The sequence below is a fragment of the Panthera uncia genome, chromosome E3 (genome assembly GCF_023721935.1).
Source record: "Panthera uncia isolate 11264 chromosome E3, Puncia_PCG_1.0, whole genome shotgun sequence".
Classification (NCBI taxonomy): domain Eukaryota; kingdom Metazoa; phylum Chordata; class Mammalia; order Carnivora; family Felidae; genus Panthera; species Panthera uncia.
The window spans coordinates 11,685,753-11,709,321 of NC_064815.1; the positions used below are offsets into that span (position 1 = coordinate 11,685,753).

At 52.1% G+C, this 23,569-nt stretch overlaps 1 protein-coding gene across 2 annotated transcripts; it reads left to right on the top strand.

The window, feature by feature from the left end:
* Positions 1 to 4,569: 4,569 nt before the first annotated feature.
* Positions 4,570 to 21,587, top strand: SDR42E2 (short chain dehydrogenase/reductase family 42E, member 2). 2 transcript variants are annotated; one of them, XM_049639158.1, is made up of 12 exons: positions 4,570 to 4,624; positions 5,171 to 5,355; positions 5,836 to 5,931; positions 7,439 to 7,496; positions 8,204 to 8,322; positions 8,956 to 9,031; positions 12,833 to 12,915; positions 14,506 to 14,643; positions 15,182 to 15,247; positions 17,264 to 17,327; positions 18,686 to 18,759; positions 21,240 to 21,587. In XM_049639158.1, exons 1-12 carry the CDS (start codon positions 4,570 to 4,572, stop codon positions 21,477 to 21,479), a joined length of 1,254 nt encoding a protein of 417 aa, XP_049495115.1. In that variant the 3' UTR covers positions 21,480 to 21,587. The 2 variants fall into 2 exon arrangements, with proteins under 2 accessions (XP_049495115.1, XP_049495114.1); XM_049639157.1 differs by having other exon boundaries at positions 4,570 to 5,355.
* The last annotated feature ends 1,982 nt before the right edge of the window (positions 21,588 to 23,569 follow it).

Genomic DNA, 23,569 nt, shown 5'->3' on the forward strand with positions numbered 1-23,569 from the left:
CTCTAAAAATATAAATAAATAAACAAACAAACAAATAAATAAATAATATAAATAATTAGATAATGAGCTATAACTACTTTCAACAATATACATCCATCTCATGATCAGTGCCAGGCAAAAGAAAAATACATAGTAATTCTATTTATATGAAGTCCAGGAACAAGCAAAATTCTTGTTGGCAACAAAAGTCAGAATAGTGATTGTGAGAGTCATACTGGGGACGTTTGAAGTGCTGGAAATATTCTATATCTTCATCTAGGCAAAGTTGTAAAATTCAAGGTGTTTCCAGAAAAACCCCACAGTTCACTAAGGCTTGACAAGCCCAGGCTTTGGCCAGGCTCAGTGCTGGGCTCAGGGAAGCAGCAGTGACCATAACCCCTGCCCCAGTGGATCTCAGTCTGGTCACTCTCTCGGATAGCTGCCGTTTCACTCACCTCTACAAACAGAGAAAATGGCCTGTGGTGTTTCTATCACTTTGCTAGTGTTACTGTAACAAAGTACCACAAACTGAGTGGCTGAAACAACAGGAATGTATTGTTTCCAGTTCAGGAGGCTGCAAGTCCGAGTTTAAAGGACCGGCAGAACTCCAAACTTCACACGATGCTCTGCCTGTATGCATGTGTGTGTCCAAATTTCCGGCTTTCATGAGGACACCGGTCATAATGGACCAGGCCCTACTCTATATTACTTATCTTTAATTACATATGAGATGACTCTATTTCCAAGGCCACACTCTGAGGTACTGGGTGGTTAGGACTTCAACATGTGGATTTGGGGGGCCAAGGAGGTATACAATTCAACTCATAACTATTGTATCGTAAACTATGCTGTTAGCAGGACAACAGCCGCCAGCCGGACCTGGGAATAAGAGTCCTGTGGCCCTGCGGGTGGGAGAGGACAGGCTGGTTTTGGTAAACGGAATGATGCACACAGTTTGGATGTGGTTGGGGAAGCGGTGAAGCACAGGACCCGGGTGTGAACCCCAACCTCTCATATAATGATAACCCCTACCTTTGGTTGAGCCCTGACTGGGCAGGCACCATACTGTTGGCATATACCTTGTGTGCCCCAAGCCCAACAACGTCACAGCCGTACAGCACACACAATTTCCAGTTTGTGGATGAGGAAACTGAGCCTTGTAGCTGCCCAAAGACACATAGCAAGAAAGTGGCAAAGCCAAGATTTAACGCCAGGGCTGACTCCATGGCCTTCTCCCGCCAGGCTTTGAAGCCTCTTTTCATCTCTCTGAACCTGTTCCCCTGACTCTAAAATTGGGCCAAAACAGAGTTGCGAGGATTAAGCAAGATACCTTACCACCTGGCACCTGGCGTGTTCTGCCTAAGATTTCCTTTTCTCTTTCCCACACCCACCTATGCCCACGGAGGAGGCTCCAATGGGCGAAGACTTCCCAGTAGCCTCTTCAGACCAAAGTAACCAGGTGTCGGTGGCATTTGGGGCTCAGAGTCTGCCCTCAGAAGCACCAGCTGCCGGGCACATGCCTTCCCCTCTGTCACTGCGCCTTGCAAAGGGGTTTTCCAGGGATGGTGTGATCCAGCTGGTCCTCAGCGTAAGGGAAGGACCAGCACTGAAGAAGCACCCTTAAACGCGGAATGACCCCCCCCAAGAATAGATGAACCCAGAAATGGGTGGAAGAATGCAAGGAAGGAAGGGGAAAGAGATGGGTGGACAGGAGGCAAGAAAGATACATGGAATGAATTAGATGGATGGAAGGCTGGATGGATAAGGTGGAAGGATGGAATGACGGACGGACGGATGGATGGATGGATAAGATGAATAGATGAGTGGACAAAAATAGTAAAAACAAAATTGTGTGGGAAGATGGATGAAGAGACAACGAGGTGGATGAAGAACAGGTGAGATGATGAACAGGTGGACGAGGAAGAAGGCAGGGAAGGCAGGAGGCATCCTGCACAGACAGGAACGTGTTGGGGAGCGGATGGATGGGTAAGGGGGTGAAGGAAGAAACACTGTTTCTTGGGGTTCCAGGACCACTTTGCGGCAGGACAGGCCAGCACGCAGGGCCTTTGCGTCCTTTCCCTACCAGCAACTAAGCCCATTTCACCCCATCCCTGTTCGGCGGGCCTCAGTTTCCCCTCTGAGAGCCTGCACCGGGCTCCAGAGAAACGGGGGTGTTCCCACGCCGCGTGTGGGCGGGGCGGGAGGCGGGGCGCGGGGGTGGGTCCCGGAGCCCAGCCCCGCCCCGCCCCAGGAGGCGCCCGCCCAGCAGCGCCCGGGCCTCACGCGGAGAAGGTGGGCTCCGCGCCGGGAGCACGTAGCGCCGCGGGAGCCCAGCCGGGTGAGCGCAGCCGGGCGCTGGCGGGAGCTGGGGGTGGGGGGGGGGGGGGGGGGGCGGGGGGGGGCGGCCGGGGGCCCCGGGGAGGGGGGACGGGGGGGGGGGCCGAGGACACGCCCGAGCTGCCGGGGCCGGGGCTGGGGCTGCTCTCGGAGGGGGGTGGGCACCTGCTCCTGCCCGCCCCCGGGACGCGCTGAGGCCGGGGTGGGTCCCTGGCGCCCCTTCCCCAGTTGCTTTCACCAAACTCCACTTTGGGCCCCCAGGGACCTGGACCCAGGCCGACCCATTTACTGAGACTCCATCAAAGTTAGCGAATGTTCTCTGAGCCTGAGTTTTCATCGCTGGGTGATGGGAGCGGCATCCTCTACTGCACGGGACTGCCAGGGGAATTAAATGCCGCCCTGGCTGCGGTCAGCAGGTGCTTGGCCGCAACACTCCCAGATGCAGAACAGCTCCCGGTGGTTTCATGCAGTCAGCAGCTACTTACCACCTGCTTGGCGCCAGCCCTGTTCTAGGTGCTGGGGACGCGGCTGTGAACAAAGCCTTACTGGAGCATGCTTTCCAGTGGTTTGCCAAGGGCTCCGGCATCTGCGTTTTCACGATCACCTGGCGAGGTAGAGGAGCCAGGGTTATTTGGGTCCATTTTACAGCTGTAGATACTGAGGTACAGGGAGGTTGTAAGGAATTCACCCAGGCTGTCTGTCTGTCTCTCTCTCTCTCTCTCTCTCTCTCTCTCTCTCTCTCTCTCTCTCACACACACACACACACACACACACACACACACACACACATCCCCATAGGATAGAAAGCTCCAGTCCTGGAGACCAGTCCCCAGAACAGAGTCCTAGGCAGAGAAGGGCTCCACTCTGGGGCTGCATCCCCGTTGGGGAATTAAACTCATCCCCAGTGATGACTCAGATTTGGGATGTCTCCTCACTCTTAAACCCATGAGTGCCAGTGTTTATACAGCATGTGACTGTGTCCGTCACATAGAACTTTGGAGAGCAGGACAGTGATAAGGGGGAGACCAAAAGGTACAGCCCCTATATCTGTCAGGGCCCCTGCCCCTTGACACCCCCAGCAACAACCATGGGGCTCATCACTCAGTCACTCGGTTGCGCTCATTCTTTTTTTGTTGTTTTTAATGTTTATTTTACTTATTTTGAGAGAGAGAGTGAGAGAGAGAAAGAGAGAGCATGAGCAGGGGAGGGGCAGAGATAGAAGGAGAGAGAGAAGCCCAACGCTGGACTCGAACTCACAAACCGTGAGATCATGACCTGAGTCAAAATCAAAAGTCAGGCTCTTAACCAACTGAGCCACCCAGGTGCCCTGTGCCCGTCCTTTTTTTTTTTTTTTTTTTTTTTTTTACAGCCAGTAGGCATCATGCAGAGCAGAGACACCTGCCTCTGTATCCACAGGGCCTGGCAAACAGTTGACCCACGGTATATGGTCACTGCTGTTATTATGGTGACGATGATCATCCGGCCCCTGGTGCTGCCTTAGCCTCAGGTGGAGCAGGAGGTGGGGGGGGGGGGTGGGATGAAGATGGTGATAGTGACTGACAGCTGGGTCGCTTTAAGTCTGGAGTCAGGACGACAGGATCCTCAGTGCTGGACCCTGAGGTTTACCGACCTGACCCTGAAGCCAGCAGAGGGCTTGGGCAGACCTGTACTGCCAGCCACCTGCACTGCTGGGGCACCTGGGAGAACCAGGGGCTGCAGATTCAGGGTGGGGGTGGTGCAGCTCTTCCATGCAGGTTCCCAGGCACAGAGCCCTTATAGACCCCATGGGGATTCCTCCTCCTCATCTCTTCCCTTTATTTCCCCTTCTCTCCTCTTCCTCCTCTTCCTTCTATCTCTTTCTCCAGGAAACCCTCCCCATCTTCCCAGTCAGAAGCGGTCACTTCCAGTCTGCTGGGGTTCCCCTGGGCATGATTTACTCTGCCTTCCTCTGGTACTGCATGGGAACGGGGATTTTAAGGAACTGGTAGAGAAGTTAGGAATGCTTGGTGTAAACCTCAGCCATGCAATGTGACTTTGGGCCTCAATTTCCCCAGCTGTAAAACACAAGGGAGGCAGCAACCACCTTGAAAGTTCTCAAAATTCTGAAAGGGACAGGTTCAAAGGGTCTCTAAGCACCCCCAGGAGTTCCCCTTAGTCTGATAATACACATGACTTAAGACAACTCTAGAATGTTCTTTCTTCTATTTTTCTCTACAGGTGGACAGATGCTGGGTCTGCATGGCTCAGTAGAGAATGAAGCCCAACCCAGCAGGCTCCTCCCCAGAGGCCTGCAGAGCTGCAGGCCAGGGCGAGAAGAGCTGCCCCGTCTGCCGGGCCTGGGGAGGAGTCTCAGGCCTGGGGTCTGAGTCAGGGCCTGGCCCGGGGCCTGGTGCAGGTTCAGGGCCTACTACTGTTCTGGGGCCTGGGCCAGGGCCTGGGGCTGTGTCAGGACCTGGGCTGGGGCCTGGTGTGGTTCTAGAACCTGGACCAGGGCTTGGTGCTGTGACCAGACCTGGACCAGGGCCTGGTGTGGTTCTAGAACCTGGACCAGGGCCTGGTGCTATTTCAGGACCCAGACCAATGCACGGTGCTGTGTCCCTACCTGCACCAGAGTCTGGTGCTGTTCCGGGACCTGGACCAGGGTCTGGTGCTGTGTCCAGACCTAGGCCAGAGCCTGGTGCTGCTTCAGGACCTAAGCCAGGTCTGGGGCCTGGGTCAGGAGCTAGGTCAGTACCTGGGCCAGTACCTAGGCCAGAAGCTGCACCGTTACCTGGGCCAGGGGTAGAGCCTGGGCCCAGACGGGGTTCTGGAATTGGGCCCAAACCCAGTGAGCCAGAGACAGCCCCAACACTAGCACCACAGCAGAAGACTCAGGCCACACCCATGCAGGCCCCTAGGCAGAAGGTTCTGGTGACTGGAGGAGGAGGCTACCTGGGCTTTAGCCTGGGTTCTAGCCTGGCCAAGAGTGGCACTTCTGTCATCCTGCTCGACCTCCGCCGACCACAGTGGGAGCTGTCCCCGGGGACTGAGTTCATCCAGGTGCGGTGATGAGCATCTTGGGGACTGGTGGGGGGGCCCAGGCTGCTGGTGGAGGTCTGGGGACAGTGTCTGATGTGAAACCCGTGGTGTGATATTGAAGAGAACAGGCTCTTGGAATCAGACTATTTAAACTCTGGCATTTCCCAGCTGGGCAACCATGGCCACAAGGCTCCACATGTCTGAGCCTCCGTGTCCCCATCCATAGAAAGCAGGATTCACAAGGGTCTTCTGGGGAGGCCATGAGACTGTGCACGTAAAACACCGAGCACAGCCCCTGTGAATTAGCTTGATAAATGGAGCCGCCGACGATGATGAAGACGATGATGCCCTGTAGAATCATACACTAAATCCTGCCCCACAGCCTCTCCCACGGGTGCTCGGCCTGGGTCAGGGGACCAGCTCTGGGAGCTGGCAAGGCAGGGTTGGTATCTCTGCCTTGGCCCAAACCTCCTGGCCCCATCTCTTCCTTCTGTGTTTCAGGCTGATGTCCGAGATGAAGAAGCCCTGTATCGTGCCTTCGAAGGGGTGGACTGCGTCTTCCACGTGGCATCCTATGGGATGTCCGGTGTTGAGAAGGTAAGCACCCCAACATATAATACCTGGAGTTAGAGCGGGGTTCAGATCCGGGCTCTGTGCACCCCCAACTTTACGTGCCCTTCACCTAATCCAGGAAGGACTCAGACTGTACCCAGCCTGCATTTTGCATCCATGGGACCACATGCCAGTTCTGCCACTTTCTCGCTGTGTGACCCAGGGCGAGTTAACTTAACCTCTCTGAGCCTCTGTTTCCTCCTCCGTACTAGTACTTACAGTGGGCTGGTAGCCATCAAAACAGACACCCTTTGACTCAGAAATCACACTGTGTGTATATTTGCAGCATTGTTTTAAATAACAAAAACAGGAAGTAAAGTAAATGCCCATCAGTTAAGGACTATTTAAATAAATTGTAAAGTCTCCCCACATTGAAATTCTATGCAGCCATTCAACAGAATGAAGTAACTCAATATGTGTTGATAACGGAACAATTTCCAAGGTGCAAAAACAGTGTTTGATATCCTCCTGTTTGTATAAAAAAGAAGCTAGGATATTCACACGTGTGCATGTGCTGATATTAATAAGTATAGATTATGTCTAGAAATACACCGGCCTGTAATAGGAACAGTGGTTGCCTCTGCGGGGGGTGGGGAGGAAGGCTGGAGTCAGGAATGGGAAGGACATTTCCTTTTCACTATATACCCTTGTTACTGTTTGAGTGATTTTTTTAAATATTTATTTTTTTTGAGAGAGAGAACACGCAGACATGTGCATGTGGAAGTAGGAGAATGGCAGAGACAGCGAGAGAGGGAGAGAGTCCCAAGCAGGCCCTGCACTGTCAGCACAGAGCCCAACATGGGGCTTGAACTCACAACCCTGAGATCAAGACCTGAACTGACATCAAGAACCAGACACTTAAGCAACTAACTGAGCCACCCAGGCACCCCTGTTTGAGATGTTTTTAACCATGTGATTGTATTATCTATTTAAAAGCAACTGCAACGAGGATAAATATAGTTTAAAAATCAAGATAGAACCCATCTCCTAGTCTGGTCGGAAGGATTAAGTGAGATGTACAGGCTTCGCCCTTTCCCGGTCACACGAGCAGCTCTCTCTCTGTAGACAAGGTGTTTTTATTTTTCACACCCTAACCTCGTGAGGGCATGGACAGTATTACTCTTGTCTGTCTTATAGATAAGGAAACTGAGACTTCCATAGTGAGGAAATGACCCAAACATTTTGAAACCCTTTTCTGGGTCAAACACTGTACCAAGTCCTCCCGTCGGGTGCATTTCATCCTGCTGACCACGCAGAGGGGAGGTGATGAGATAGCTGAGGGCCAGGCAGAGGTGGGGGGCACTCAGGGGGATGCTGACAGAGCTGGGCACTGGTACCCAGGGCTCCTGCACCTCCTGTGGGCCTCCCAGATCCCTGCTTCTGAGCTGGACATTCTGTAGCCCCTGTCCTGCCCGACCCTAAGCCCAGCCTTATGGCCTCAGCGACAAGGCATGACAGCACCACGACTTCCCACCTCCGTCTTGTCTTTTAGCTGCAAAAAGAGCAGATTGAGTCTATAAATGTTGGAGGCACCAAACTAGTGATCAATGGTAGGCACTCCGAGCTTAGTGTGACCTGCTGTGTGTTTCCTGCTTCTCTCCCCTCTCCTGCCACAGGCCCGGCCCTGGGGACAGGGTAGGGGGACAGAGGTGGGACCCTCCTCCCCTGCCCCCACCCACCCCAGTGTAGGGCCTGTGGGCAGCACATCCTTCCTAAACTGCAGACCTGCCCAGGCCCCTGCATGGGACGGGTCAGTGTGGCCACAGCATGTCTGGGGACACGGGCAGCGGAGTTTACGTTTTAGGGATCAAGAGTTAGAAAAGTTGCTGAAGCACCAAAATAGAAGACCCACTTATGGGGGCTCTGGGCATGTCTGCCTTGTCCTGCATCCGGTCTTTTCTCTGATTCTAGAGTGTCTCTTTCCTATGTCCCCATCGATTGAAACTTTCTTCTGACTTGCCCCCAGCAAGGTAGCTCAGGGGCCACAGCCATACTGAGAAGGAGGAGTGAGCCAGTCTGGCTCCCAGGGCCCCACAGAGCAGGGACTTGACCCACACCCCTTCCCTCCTGAGCAGCTCTGTATTCTGGGAGGGCCCCAGGGGCCAGGATGTGTGGCAAAGACTGGGTGGAGGTCAGTGGATTCTCCCAGGGAGGTCCCAGTGGGCAGCTCCTCCTCCAGCTTCTACTCATCTTGGCCCCGTGTGTGTGTGTGTGTGTGTGTGTGTGTGTGTGTGTGCGCGCGCACTTGTCGCTGCAGTTTGCATCCGTCGGCGAGTTCCAAGGCTCATCTACACCAGCACCGTCAATGTCGTGTTCGGCGGGAAGCCCATAGAACAGGGTGATGAGGACTCTGTGCCATATTTCCCACTGGAGAAGGTACCTGGCTTCCAGGAGAGGTGGGCAGGGCCACTGGGCCTGGGATCCACAGCCCGAAGGGTAGCGATGCGTGGAAACCAGGGTCAGCTTCACAACTCAAGCTGAGTCCCATGAAGAAGGGGTCCCCAAAACCCGGTAGCACAAGCCTCCTATTTTAGGGGTTCTGAAATCAGACAGACTTGGCCTTGAGCCAGCCAGGCCACTCTCTACCTGTGGGGCCTTGTGCAAATCACTTTGAGCCACTGTTTCTTCATCTGGGCGTGAAAACACCACCCCGGTGGGGTGTGGAGAGCAGGCAGCGAGTTGATGCGTGTGAAATGCCATGAACACCTGGAGGACTGCATGGAAATAGTTCATCCAGTGCACACGCAGCATCCGCATCCCGGGGCTCGCGCTGGGGGCCAGCAAGACCCTCCCCGAGTGAAGGAGCTCTGGTCGTTGTTACTGCTCTGAACTCTGCTCCCATGGCTCCTACCCCAAGGGAAAAGAAGGGCGCTGGCCATTTCCCAGGGGGAGCCCCCAGAATCCAGCCCCTATGTAGTCTGAAGCAGGGACGGCAGCCCTGGGCCCAGGGGGGCTGGGCAGTGCCGCTGACCCCTACCTGGTGGTGCTCTTCTCCTTGTCCTCTGGCAGCATATGGACGACTACTCGCGAACCAAAGCCATCGCTGACCAGTTGACCCTCATGGCCAATGGCACACCTCTCCCAGGTGAGTGTCGTGGGGCCCTACTCAGGGCAAATGCACATGCCCCCCGCTCCCTCCCCCCAGAATATATGTGCGAGTCTAGCTTTCAGCTTCTATGTTTCTGAGGTTCACCTTCCTTCCAAAGGACAGTTCCCCAGGGCCTCTGTCACTCATCATTCCACAAATTCTGAGCACCTGCTATGTGCCCAGACCCCATCAGGGACATAGTCTGGAGAAAGTCACGTCCAGTCTCTGCCCTCAAGTTGCTCACATCTTAGGTGAGGGAAGAGACAGATAGGAGTGGATCTTTCTTCTGCCACATAGGAGTAGATCTAGTTTAAGGATGTTTTGTACTTTTTAAAAAAATTTTTTAATGTTTATTTATTTTTTGAGAGAGAGACAGAGCACAAGTGGTGGGGGGGGGGTGGGCAGAGAGAGAGAGACACAGGATCCGAAGCAGGCTCCAGGCTCTGAGCTGTCAGCACAGAGCCTGACGAGGGCTTGAACCCACAAACCGTGAGATCATAACCTGAGCCAAAGTCGTATGCTTAACCGACTGAGCCACCCACGTGCCCCTTACATGCTAATTTTATATGCAAAGGTCTCAGTAATTCTTTACAGCATCCATATGAGCTAAGAACCCTAAGGATCCCCTGCTTTCCAAACTCAGGAGCCAGATAGATTTAGATATATCCCTTGCTCTTCAAGTGATCACTTTCTGCTTTCTGAAATTCAGAAACTAAAAAAGAATCAGAAAACTTGGTTTCTCTTACTATCTTAAGTATCTAAACTCAGGAGCCAAGTAGATTTGGAGAGTGAGGGCTGGTTGCAATTATAATCCCCAGATTTACAGGGGAGGAGGTAAGGCTGAGAGCTGAACTGACTTAGCTAAGGTCACCTGGCTATTAGGTGGCAGAGGTGGGATTTGAACACCCCACCCCTACTCCAGGGGGCGTCTAACACCAGAGCCTGGAGCTGAACCATCATGCTTCACTGCAGCCACAGCTGAGCAGGCCACTGAGCACAGGCTCTTTTCCCTAAAATCCTCCCACTCCATCCCGGCACCCTGGGCCTGTCAGGCCTTGACCCCTGATCCCAGTGGGAACATACATCCGGCTGTGTTTTCCCAGGGGGTTGACCCTGTGCGGTTGAACTCTCTTTTCTGCCTGGAGCCTTCCATGGCTGGACCAGCAGCCTGCAAAACAGACACTTAATCCTTTGGACAAGAATTATTTATACGAGCATCCCCTGCTCTTCGTTGTCGGGAGTCATGGATACCCTGGGCCCTGCCCCTCCGTGACGTGGCTGCCCAGTGCCCCGCCAGTCAATGTCAGCTGCAACCTGACCTCCCCGCCGCTCCCCTGACCATGCCCAGGTGACCCAGAGTTTAAAATTAGCTGCAGTCTGCTTACAGAAAAGCTCACCTGATACCTGCCTTCCAGGAGTCCAACCATGGTCACGCTGGGTGATTTCCAGTCCCTGCTAACACAAGCTCGTCCCTGAGACTCTGCCTGTAACCCAGCAAGGAGAGCCCTGGTCCCTGAAGCAGAGCCCTGAGAGTGCAGATCTCAGCTCAGTGTGATGGGACAAATGACCACACACTTGGTGGCTTAAAACTGAAAGGTCTTCTCTTGTGGTTTACAGCCAGATGTTGGAGATCAAAGTGTGGCTTGGGCTGCACTTCCTGTAGGAGGCTCTACGGGAGAACCATTTCCCAGCTTATGGCCCCACTCATTCCTTGCGGTTCATGTGTCTCTTCTCTGTGAGTCCCTTATAAGGGATACTTGACATTGGATTTGGGGCTCACCAGCATAATCCAGGATGATCTCATTTTGAGAGCCTTAATTGTATCTGCAAAGGCCCTCGTCCAAATGAGGTCATATCCACATGTTCCGGGATGTGGGCATATCTTTTCTGGGGCTACCACTCAGTCCGCTGCACTGGCCTCATTGTCAAGTGAGGATATCGGTGGAGAGGCAGTCAGGGTGTTTGGCTATGACCCAGGACACTTGCCCTGGCAAAGTTTGCGAGGAAAAGGAACTTACTACGGAAGGATGTGGGATAGCTTCTGGAAAATATATTTGCAGAAAAATGATCACCAGAGCTTGCAAAAAGGACAGGGTTGGGGCAGCTCCGGGGACCTGGGTGGCAGGAGCTGGTGACCAGTCTCTTCAGGGTGAACCCACTCTGAGGATTTTAGAGCCCGGTGTCAGTGATATTGAGAGTCACATTCCTGGGTGAGAACATGTCACTGGCCCAGCTTGGGTCCCGTGGCCACCACCTCAGAGGAGAGTGACACATCTGGTGCATCTAGACTGATGGTCCCCTAAGACCTTGTGCAGAGGGGGAGGGACCCCCAAAGGAAGGTGGGCTTCTGGTCCCAGAGGACGATGTACACTGGGGCTTCCCAAACTGGGGTGCGGTCCCTTGGGGAACCTGAGCCTCAGGAGAGCAGGAACATCTTCCAGAAGGTTCCATCTCCAGGGGTTGAGATTGAAAGTCAAATAATTTACAAATAAGTAATTAAAAAAATTTTTTTTAATCTTAAATAGATTATGAGATAAACTGAAATTTTTGTAGGGTTTCTTAAGACTTGACAGACATATGTCTGTGGCAGCCTTCAGGCTGTACCCCCAGACTTCTCCAGAGGAGACTCGTTTAGTGCTTCCATCAATGTGGGGAGACCCGTGCCAGAGAAGTTGGGGGGCTCTGGACCAAGCTCCCTGTTGGTCTGGGGGACTCTGCTGGCACAGAGCAGTGAGAGTGAGGGGGACAGCCTCCAGGCTCTTGTGCTGATGGCTCCAGTCTCTTCCCTTCTCCACTGATTGCCTGAAAAGTACAATTGCTACCACTACTTACAAAGCACCCATTTTCCAAGGAGACCAAGGCTGCGCGAGCAGAAACAGAGTCCGTTTGTAGCATCAGAACCTGGGCTTTGGTCCCCCATCTCATCTCTACTGGGCTGAGCTGTGTGCCCTTAGGCAAATCGCGTCCCTTCTCTGAGGCTTGGTTCTTTGATCCAGAAGCAGGGATAGTAACAGTTCTCACCTCATAGGGTTGCCTTGAAGGAAAAAACCCTGGGGGCACCTGGGTGGCTCAGTTGGTTAATCCTCAGACTTCATCACAGTTTATGGGTTCGGGCCCCGCATCAGGCCCTGAGCTGATAACTCAGAGCCTGGAGCCTGCTTCGGACTCTGTGTCTCCTTTTCTCTCTGCCCCTCTCCCACTCACACTCTGTCTCTCTCTGTTTCTCAAAAATAAATAAATAAACATTAAAAAAAAAAACCTGGCTTACCAGAGCACCAGGCACATAGTAGGCTCTCTCTGAGAGCCACCATAGTCCTTATCTAGCTGATGATCAGAAAAAGAAAAGAGCTACAGCTACTGGCACAAAGGAGTGAGGGTCTCTCTGTGCATCTGTAAAATGGGCACAGTAGGACTCTCAGGGGAGCCAAAGGAGATTATGTCTGCCAAGTGCTGACTGAACTGTCATGGGCCACGTACCTATCTGCATCTCCGTCTTACCTCTGTTACTGGCCCGTGAGCATCATGAGGGCAGGGACCATTTCTTGGTCATCCTTGGGTTCTCCACAGCATCCATCCCAGGGCCCAGTGCAAGGGGGAGAGGTTGGGGAACCCCTCAATGCTGTTTGTTAAATGACTGACTGATCGACTGAGAATAAGTAATTCAATGAGGAAAGCCCAAGGGGCTGTCTTCCCTGCCGACCTATCCAGGTAAGGACCGGGAGATGTGGACAGCATGTCTGTGTCTCTCCCTGCTGGTCCACCCCTCCCCAGGCCCTGACCTCCCTCCCTGTGACCTAGGAGGAGGCACTCTGCGGACGTGTGTGCTCCGGCCCCCGGGGATCTATGGCCCTGAAGAGCAGAGGCACCTGCCCCGTGTGGCGGTATGTCAACCCAGGCCTGTGCGCAAGGCACAGGAGGAGTCTGGCTGATGTGTGCATGGATGGGGCTCTTCCAGTCTATAGTCACTGTGTCAGTCTTGGGGCAATGTCCTGAGCCTGGGACTCTTAGTTCTGGGAGATGTCCCTACCCCTATCAGACCCACGAGGAACAAAGGTCTCTCAGTGTGTGCCAGCCAGGGTTAGACACAGGTTGGAGAGACACAGAGCTATGACCCCAAAGAGGCAGAGGGAGCCTACTGTCCCTACTCAGATGTGGGCTCAAAGATGGCCAGATGGCTCATCTCGTGCTGCCATATAGAAAGCCTCTCTCCAGAGAAAGCCAGGTGCCAGCAGTATAGCTATGAGGGACTGGAGGCCCTGTCCTCACATTTCTCACAGCCACGTCAGGGAGATGGATGCCACAGTCACAGAGTCAGTGTGGTAAGGGCTATGTGGAGGAAAGAAGGAGAATGTGGGAGCACAGCAGAGACGACCTGGTAGGAGCAGTCCAGGAGGACTTCCTGGAGGTAGTGATGCCTATGCTGTTTGGAAAGAGAAGAAAGAATTAACCAAGGAAATGGGGTGGTAGAGAGAAGGTGGTCCAAATAGAGCAGCCAACTTGGGTACAAACCTGGAAATTAGAAAGATCACTATTCCAGGCTTCGGGACAGATCAGTGAACAAAGCAGACAATGATTCCTATCCTTGTGGGGCTTATATTTTCACAGGAGGAGATGGATAATACGCATGATAAATGATAAAGAGTGTTTGAAGGTGCCGGGTACGCTGGAGAAGAGGACAGGGGGAGCAAGGTGTGGGAGCTGGGCACACAGGCAGCCAGGGAGTCTCATCGAGCAGGGGACAGGGGAACCTTGAGGCTTCTTCACCTTGAAGGAGCTGGCAGGGTGCACCACATGAGTGTTTAGGGGAGGACCTTCCAGGCAGGGGCAGGCCCCGAGATGGGAGCCTGCTGCACATTCCAGGGGGAGGCCGTGTGGCAGGAGCTGGGTGCACGAGAGAGTTAGTAGGAGATGAAGTCCGAGAGTAGCTGGGACCAGGTCAGAAGGGCCTCCTGAGCCGTTGTCAGGACTTTGGCCTTCAACTTGGCAGTGGGCATCTGAAAGACTCTGAGCAGGGAGACATAGGATCTGACTTCAAATTCAGAAGGATCCCCCTGGCTGTGTGGAGAACAGCAGCAAGGACCATGGGTGGAAGCCGAAGCGGCTAGGAAGCTATTTCGGTGTCCAGGTATAGAAGCCAGGCAGTGGTCACAGCCATGAGAAGTGGTTGGATTCTGGACAGATTCTAATAGTTGAGTCCAGTGGGTTTGCAGGTGGCTCGGATGTGGAGTAGAGAGAAGGGAAGGCCAGCGGAGGCTCCAGGGTTTCAGCCTGAGCCACAGAGTGCTCTCTAGTAAGATGTGGGGGGTCTGGGGGGGATGGTGAACAGGAGCTAGAAGGTCAGGCGCACGCTCCAGGACATGGAGGCGACGGGACCTGGGTCTGGCCTGGAGCTAGAAATTTGGGAGCCAGCATCATATAAATGGTATTCAAAGCCACTCCAGACTTGGGTTTGTGTTTATCACCCTCTCCAGAGCCACATCAAGAAGAGACTATTCATGTTCCGATTTGGGGACCGCAGGACACAGATGAACTGGGTCCACGTGCATAATCTGGTGCAGGCACACGTGTTGGCAGCCGAGGCCCTCACCGTGGCCAAGGGCTATGTAGCTGTGAGTCTCCTGCCATGCTGTCCCCACCTCCCCCCAGCAGACGGCAGGTGGGGTGCCCCATCCCTAGGGGGTTCCTGGCTCACACACATTTCTCCCCAACTCAAGATGGCCGGTGGGACTGTGGGCCCAGGGAAGCCAGGGGTGGGGTGTCTTTATAGGGCATCGCTAACTCCTTGCGGTAACCCTGTGATGTAGGTGTTGTGGATCCTGAACTAATGGTAACCAAATGCTAAGCATTTTACCTATGCTGTCACATTTACTCTTCACAATAGCCCAAGAGGGAGTTCCCATTATTTTCATCCCATTTAGGTACAGAGAGGTTAAGTGACTCTGCTGAGGTCACACAGCTTTCAGTGTGGCAGTCTCAGAATTCTAAGGGAATTACCCAGGTCTGTCCCCAGGGTTAGACAATGGCCATGACTCCTCAATGGCTGCTCGGGAGAACTGGGGAGTCAGGGCAGCTGCTAGCCATCTGAAAGGGTGGGGTCAGGTGGTGGGCAGATGCCTGACTGTCCCCCTCCCTGTGTGTCCCTCTCAGAGTGGCCAGGCGTACTATATCAATGACGGGGAGAGTGTCAACCTCTTCGAGTGGATGGCCCCACTGGTAGGTGCCCCGATGTCCACCTGCCTCCACCCCAAGTGAGAATTAAAGGATTCTGCACATCTCCTCTCCTTGTCATACTTTCCTACTTCCGGAAAATCGGAAGATTTCACATTGAAAAACAGCTCCAGCAATAGTGTCCACTGGGCAACACTGGAACTGGCTGGAGCTGGGTTGTGGCTGCCCCTTTGGGGGACCATGTACTCCTCTGGTTTGCCTTAGCCTCTCCCAGTCTGATTCTTGATTTTTTTTTTTTTGTTTTTAAATGTTTAAAAATTATTTTATGAGAGAGAGCATGGGAGAGGGGCAGAGAGAGAGAGAGAGAGAGAGAGAGAGAGAGAGAATCCCAAGCAGTCTCCATACTCAGCATGGAGCCTGAGGTGGAATTCAATCCCATGACCCTGGGATCATGACCTGAGCCCAAACCAAGAGTTGGATGCTTAACCGACTGAGACACCCAGGTGCCCCCTAATTTTATTTATTTATTTATTTTGATTGAGAGAGAGAGAGGGAGAAAAATCCCAAGCAGGCTTAGGGGCAGAGAGAGAGAGGGAGAGAGAGAACCCCAAGTTGGTTCCATGCTGTCAGCGTGGAGCCCAATGTGGAGCTCAATCTCATGAACCAAACCATAAGATCATGACCTGAGCTGAAATCAAGACTCAGATGCTCAACTGACTGAACCACTCAGCTGCTCCCTGATTCCTGATTTATGTCGACTTGCCCTGTGGAAGTTTGCTCATGATGCCCCCACACTATGTGATGAAGCTGTGTAAGGGGTAAGTGGAAGGTAGACTGAAGTCGAAGGAAGCTGTTAGCCCTGGGGCTTCCTGTGCTGCAGCCCCTCCGAGAACCCTGGCCTCCACACCCAGCACCCTGCAGACTCCTTCTTGGGGCCAGGCCTGCCTGGATGAGGTTGACCAGAATCCCTCTGCTAGAGGATCCATCTGTGGGGCATGCAGACATGTCAATGTCAACAGCTTTATTGAGCATATACTGTTCGATTCACCTATTTAAAGCACATAATTCAATGGTTTTTAGTATATTCAGAGTTGTGCAACCATCACCCCAAAGCCCTACACAGCCACGAGTCTACTCTCTGTTTCTATAGATTTGCCTATTCTGGACATTTCGTATAGATGGAATCGTACAGTATGTGAACTTTTGTGTTAGGCTTCTTTCATTTAGCATCATGAGTTCAAAGTTCATGTGTAGCCTGCATCATATCAGTATTCATTCTTTTTTTACTGCCAAAAAATATTCTATTCCAGGGATAGACCACATTTTGTTTATCCATCCATCAGTTGATAGAAGTTGAGCTTTCTTGACTTTGGGGCTATTATGAATAAGATTGTATACGTTTTTTGTGGACGTACGTTTTCATTTCCCTTGGGTGTTTACCTAGGAGTGGAATTGTTGGATCATACGGTATCTCTGTTTAACCTTTTGAGGAACTGCCAGGCTGTTTTCCAAAGTGGCTGCACCATTTTACATTTCCAAAACCAGTGTAACAGGGTTCCGTTCCTCCATGTCTTTGCCAACACTTGTTATTGCCGTTTTTTTGTTTTTTTGTTTTTTTGTGTTTTTTTTGTGACCCAGACAGTTTTTATACAAGTGAAGACTTCATCTTGTGCCAGCCTATCTCTTCATGCATCTCCTACCACCCTCCACACACATGCCGGATTAGTCAAATAGCAGAAAAGTCAAATCTAGAAAAATTAGGTTTTATGTTAAGTGCCTTGAAATGTCTTTGGGTGTAGGCAGATGGAAATAATAACTAAATGATGTGGATGATCCCAGGTTAAAAACCTACCCATGCATCCAAGCCCTGCTTGATTTTTCTAGACCAAAGCTTTCCATTTCAAGACTGGCACAGGGTTGGGGCTGGCTGCTGGGTTTGCCCTCTTGGGTGGGCAGGCAGAGGGCCGGGTGGTACCTCTACAGAGGGCAAAGGGAACATGTGGCCTTTCCACACCAGCCCCTGAAAGACCATTTCTCACCTCAGGCCATGTTTCCTTGCAGTTTGAGAAGCTAGGGTACAGCCAGCCCTGGATCCAGGTGCCCACTTCCTGGGTTTACCTAACAGGTAAGGGAAGGGGTGTGTGTATTACAAGCCCTCCATGTACCAGGTGCACATGCATCACCTTATTTCAAGCCCAGGGCCAGGACTAGGTGGAGACGAGTGAGGCACTGAGGGCACAAAATCTAAGGAGACCATCACTCTCAGGGGTCAGGTGCTCCAAGCCCGATCTGCATTTGCCTGGCAACCTCCTTGCCATAGTCCTGACCCTGAATAAACCCTATCCTACTTTCTAGGTGGGTATGATTGGACCCAAGTAAAGATGAGGCCCCTGAGGCCCTGAGAGGTTAGTGACCTGCTCATGGAGCCACGGTGAGAAAGCGGGAGAGGCAGGTTCACACCCGGGCTTGGCTGACTTCAAAACCCACATCCAGTCCTGTGGCCCGTCTTGGAAGGCATCACGCCAGTCAGGGGGAGAGGGGGCCCTGGGGCTGAAGAGAAGTCTGCCTCAGAGCAGGTGGAGCTTCCTCCGCACCCTGAAGCTCAGTCTCTACTCTCATCCACACCCCCCATCATCACCTCTGCTGGCCTCCTTCCAGCCGGAATGCAGACATCAGGCATGGAGTGGTCAGCCTGAGGGGGACAAGTGATCCTCATGACACGAAGAGCTGCGTTCCTGGAAAATCTTAGCTAGATCTGTTGTATTTTAAATGCATTGGGGTGCTTGACATTTAAAGCAGGGATTTACAAACTTATGCCCACTAGACCACACGTGGGGTGACTTCTCACGCACAGCGCTGCCACAATGATTGACACTCTTTGACCCCCCAGCTGGGGAAAGAGCAGCTACAGGTTCTGGCAGTTATATAGGATTGTATAGTGTTCCTAGCGAGTTAACTATAACCCCCTAGTTCTTAACTCTGGCTGCACATTAGAATCACCTGGGAGCTTATAAAACGTAAAAATGCCTCAGCCGCATCCCAGACCAATTACATCAGCATCAGCAAGAGCAAGGGGGTGGGGAAGCATGAGCATTTTTAAAAGTGGTCCGGTTGAGAACCACCGTTGCAACTTCTTTCTCTCCTACTCAAGAGACCACATTGGAATAGAAGTGAGGGGGGGAAGGAGACATGATTTGAGATAACTCTGAATCTGCTCTGATTTGTTTTCAAATGTCAGTCCTTTAATATTAATAACAACGTACTTGTGACACATTTCACAGCCAAACAAGCCCCCACCCCCACCTCCCCGGCACGAGCTGACAACTGCTGATCTAAAGGAACCCAGGGACAGGAGAATTTTGCAAAATGAAGAGACTCCCCCTAGCAAAGCAAATAATGCCCCCAACTCATTTGTCCCCGAGGGTCTCCCCAGAGCTTGCAGAGCAAGGCCCCCTGGTCACTGGCCCTTCTCTCCCCCCACAGCTGCGGTGATGGAGTATGTGCACCTGGCCTTGAGGCCCATCTGCAGCGTCCAACCACTGCTCACCCGGAGCGAGGTAGGTGGGCTGCTGGTGGGAGGGGGGGGAGGTGCCCTGCACCACAGCCCCACCGCCAGCACCCCTCACCCGTTGGACACCATAACTGGATCCTTGTCTGAGGTCTCAGAACCTTCCTTGTGGGCCCAAATCTAGTGCTAGCTTTTTACAATCATCCCAGCCTCTGGGCTTTTGCTTAGGCTGTGCTTTCTTGGTCTGAAATGTGATTAGCTCTGAGCCTGTCCCTCGTCCCTGTCATTCATTCATAAGCAGCTTATCTTCGCTGCCAGACCGGAAGCTCCCAAAGACAGGTTCTGTGACATTCACATTTTTGAATATGCCAACACTCCCCACCAGTGCCACCGACACTCGAGACACATGCACACAGAACCTGGTGGTTCTAGGTTCACCGTTCATGCTTACTGAATAATAAGTACATAAGTGCCTACTGTGTACAGAATACTATTCCCAAATGATGCAGATTTCTCTGTACACACAGTTTAAAAGAGAGGATGTTTTAAATGCAGGTTGTAAATAGTAGTGTTTGGCATTACTTGCAAAATCCTTCCAGTTCACTCTGCATTTGATTCTCTCTGATGTCCTGCTAAGTTAGGAAGGGCAAGAGATTATGATGGTGTTTTATGATAAGAAACTGAACTTTATAAGAAACTGAACACTGGAGAAGTTAGTGCTTGTCCAAGGTCACACAGTTTGGGAATTGACTTCATACTCCAAGCTCAGTGCTGTTTAACTCAGAGGACAGGGAATGGGCCACAGCAAGAAGCACTTCCTTGTGGTTTCTCCTTTGAACTATCCAGACTAGCAGAGGAAAGAGAGTAATGACAATAGTGGCCATCTACTGAGTGGTGATGATATGCCAGGTGTTGTGCTTTATATCATTTAGTTTTCAATGCTACTCGAAATTGTAGATTGTTACCTTCATTTACAGAGGAAATGAGACACACAGGGGTGAAAACACCTGCCCATGAACATGCACTTAAGAAGCAGAGCTGGCATTTGAACCCAGACCAGACCTAAACGATTTCAAGCTCAAAGCGAATCAGGAATCACATTAATGTAAATTAGTTGCCAAGTCGCTGCTGAATTGCGGAAGGGACTTAGCTCCCCTCCTTCTTGTTTCACTTGTAAGTTTCCTTGTTCAGCTAAGGGGCAAAGGATCCCTACTTAGCTAAGGAAGTTTCTGGGCACTATGGCTCTGGCGCCCTCTGCTGGTCAAACTGTGACATACCCAACCAGCTCTCTAGTTACAGTCCGATTCATTCAACATTTTTTGAGCCCCTAATGTGTGCCAGGAACTGTGCGGAGTAACTAAGGCAAGACACAGCCCTTACCTCGAATACCTCACAGTCCAAAGGGGAAGACAACCGGGAAACCTAACACAGTGTAAGGCCTACACTGAAGGAAATTATGAGGAACTTCAGAGCACACAGAAGGGGCACCTGAGCTAGGTCTGAGGCAGTTAGGGAGACTTCTCAAAGTAAGGTAACATCTAAGCCTGAGATCTGAGAGCACTGTGTCCAGGACCTTGCTGATCTAGTTCCCAGCTGTATCCCCCAAAGCCTTGAACTTACTACCTGGGGCAAAAAGGAACAAGACTGGCCTCTCCCCTCTCCCACGAGTATCCAAGACCAGCAGCTTGGCCAGAAGGGCTGTTTCAGTGCCATGGGAGAATCAAGCCATTCTCTCAGACCCCCTCCAAGTGTCGGGCTGAGGAACAACAGAGAAAGACATGAGGTGGGAGGGCATCCTCTCTCCGGTCCCAGCACAGCCAGGAAGTGCGGGGCCTGGAATGTGGCTCCCCTGTGAGTCTAGGCAAGTCATCTAACCTCTGTAAAGAGGAGACAGTGTTAGTGCCACCTCAGGGAATTAAATAAGATAAGGCCTAGAAAGGATTTAGCCCAGGCCAGGCACAGGGCCTATTCAGTTATTCATAACGGTCAGTACTGCCCTTGAAGCCTATGGGGCCCCAGGCAGCCCAGAAGCTGGAGAGAATCATGTCTTAATTGAATTCCTCTCTTAGGGAAGTTTAACCAGGGAGGGTGTGAAGGCTGTGTCCTGGGGCTGTAGCCAGAGAAGCCTAGCGTGTTTCCTGGGGACATTTCCGGAGAGCAGCGCCCGGGGCCCGGGCAGGGCGGTCAGCTTCTTTTAGAACATAGCCAAGAACCTGCTGACTCCCAGCCCTGTGCTAGGCCGCTAGCCCGGGAAGGGACGCGCAGAGGTGGGACCGTCATTTTGGGGGGACTGAGAAGTTCAGTAGGGTGGGGGAGATGCAGAAAACGCCTCCTGGAAGCCTCGCTCTCGAGGAAAATGGGAGAAGGGAGAAAGGAAATCTTCCCTGAGGAGGTGCGAGACGCAGCACATGGGATCTGATGTGCGAAGGAAGGAAAACCCCTGCCCTCTCTTCCCTGTCGGTAACACAAGTTGGAATGTGTTTCCCACCCTCATGGGCCCGCCACTCTGCTACCCCCCCCCCCCCGCAGGTGCGCAGCGTGGCCGTGACGCACACCTTCCAGATCGCCAAGGCCCGCGCCCAGCTTGGCTACGCGCCAGACAAGTTCCGCTTCGCCGACGTCGTCGAGCAATACGTGAGGTCTACGAGCCGGCGGTCCCGCGGCTCCACCGCGCGAACACTCCTACGGTTGCTGCTCGGGCTGCTGCTGCTGCTCGGGCTGCTCGCCCTGGCCCTACATCTCGTAGGCCTGCAGCAGTCCAATGTCTGACCTGCGCCACTGGCCACTGCCTCTTCTTACCCAGCTTCACCTTCTGGGCTAGGACCCGCCCCCGAACCACTGCCCCGGCCACACCCCGCCCCCTGGGCTTGGGCCCACCCCCTGGGTCTTGACTCCGTCCCTGCCCTGCCCCCCCCCCCCCCCCAGGCTTGGGCACGCCTCTGCTCCTCCTCTTGAGCCACGGCCCCGCCCTGGCCCCGCCCTCTGGGTCGCCCAGGCTTCATGCCTAGCCTGGCGGGGTTACCGAGGAGGTAGCCGTAAGGCCCCCTCCGCCTTCTGGGCTTTCTCCCTCTGCTCTGCCCAGACCTAGCCCGACCCCGGATTCTCCCCTGCTTTGGTTCCGCCCTGTTTCTGGCCCTACCGGTAGGATTGAGCCTTCCCTTTGGTTTCTCCTTCCGGGACTGGCCTTGCTCCTCCTTCTGGATCCGGTCCCTCCCCTCTCCTACTTGTAATTCTGTCTAGCCCCGCCCTCTCCCTCTCTGGTGCCACCCCCTCCCCAGCCACGCCTCCTAGGTGAGCGCTTAGGGCCTGGCCGGAGTCATCTCTAGCGGCTAAGGGCTGGCGGGGGGTGGCATTTGCAGCTGCTGCCTCTCTAGAGACATTGGACCGTCCTCACTGCCCAAGCTCCTCTCTGTTTGTCCTGAGACAGTCTTGGGATCTTGGACTAGACCGATTCTAGGAGAATTGCTTTTGATCTGCTACCTTGATGTTTTGGTTTCACTCAGTCATGCACTTCTCCCTGTGTGATGATAGCCAGGGTTGCAGGGACACCGGAGACCCAGGCTTCTGCCTAGCCAGACCTGGCCTTTTGGGTTTCCAGTTTATGAGTCTGGGGCTGATAATAAGCACAGGCTTCTGTGTCAGAAAAGATCTAAAACAAAACAAAACTTTTTAAGGTGGTTAAAAGATACAAACTTCCAGTTATAAAATAAATGTTATGGTGATATAATGGTTACTATGGTTAATAATACTATATTATATATGTGAAGGTTGTTAAGAGAGTAGATCTTGCAAGTTTTCACCACAAGGAACACAGGGTGGCTTGGTTGATTAAGTGTCTGACTCTTGATTCAGTTCAGGTCAAGATCTAACGGTTTGTGAGTTGGAGCACCATGTTGGGTTCTATGCTGATAACACGGAGCTTGCTTGGGATTCTCTCTCTCTCTCTCTCTCTCTCTCTCTGCCCCTACCCTGCTCACTCTATCGCTCTCTTTCAAAACAAAAAACTTAAAGTTTTTATCACAGGAAAAAATTATAACTATATGTGGTGACAGATGTTAACTGGATATTGTGCTCACTTCACAGTATATACATACATCAAATCATGTTGTACACCTGAAGCTAATATTCTATGTAAATTATATCCCCAAAAATAATTTTTTAAAGAATTGGACCTTTTGAAAAAGTACCAATATAATTGTAATGGGAAGAATTAGAACTTATTTTGGTCATACTTTATAATTTGGTATTTCTTCCATATATGTATTTTTAATGTTTTTAATGCTTATTTATTTTTGAGAGAGGGAGAGAGAGACAGAGCATGAGAAGGGGAGGGGGAGAGAGAGAGGGAGACACAGAATCCAAAGCAGGCTCCAGGCTCTGAGCTGTCAGCACAGAGCCCGACGTGGGGCTAGAACTCAGGAACTGTGACATCATGACCTGAGCTGAAGTTGGATGCTTAACCAACTGAGCCACCCAGGTGCCCCTATTTCTTCCATATATTAATAAGGGAGCAGTGGTGATCACCAGAATCTTTAATGTTTAAACTCACAAAACTTCTTAATCCAGCTTTGCTCTCCACAGAAACAGTGCCCCTTTCCACATTGTCTTGGTATTGATTGTATCAAGATATCAGTGTTTAAATATATCCATGTATATATCATAATGTGTACAAGTGGAACTGGCCCATCAAACAATGGATCCTGGCAGAGAAGAAAACCATCACAAGCCTAACAAAACTTGTGGTGGAGGGGAATGAATGTATTAGAGCCAACATGACCATTCCCAGTGTATCCCTCTCTGCTGAACAATTAAGAAAGTTTGTGAAGCAGTTAAAAATTGTATGCTCTTCTTTGATAGGT

Excerpts from the sequence above, each read along its gene's own strand:
- SDR42E2 (XM_049639157.1), top strand. The coding sequence starts at position 4,570 with ATGAAGCCCAACCCAGCAGGCTCCTCCCCAGAGGCCTGCAGAGCTGCA. Across the intron at positions 5,356-5,835 it reads CGGGGACTGAGTTCATCCAG|GCTGATGTCCGAGATGAAGA; the intron begins GTGCGGTGATGA and ends TCTGTGTTTCAG. Across the intron at positions 14,644-15,181 it reads TGGCCAAGGGCTATGTAGCT|AGTGGCCAGGCGTACTATAT; the intron begins GTGAGTCTCCTG and ends TGTCCCTCTCAG.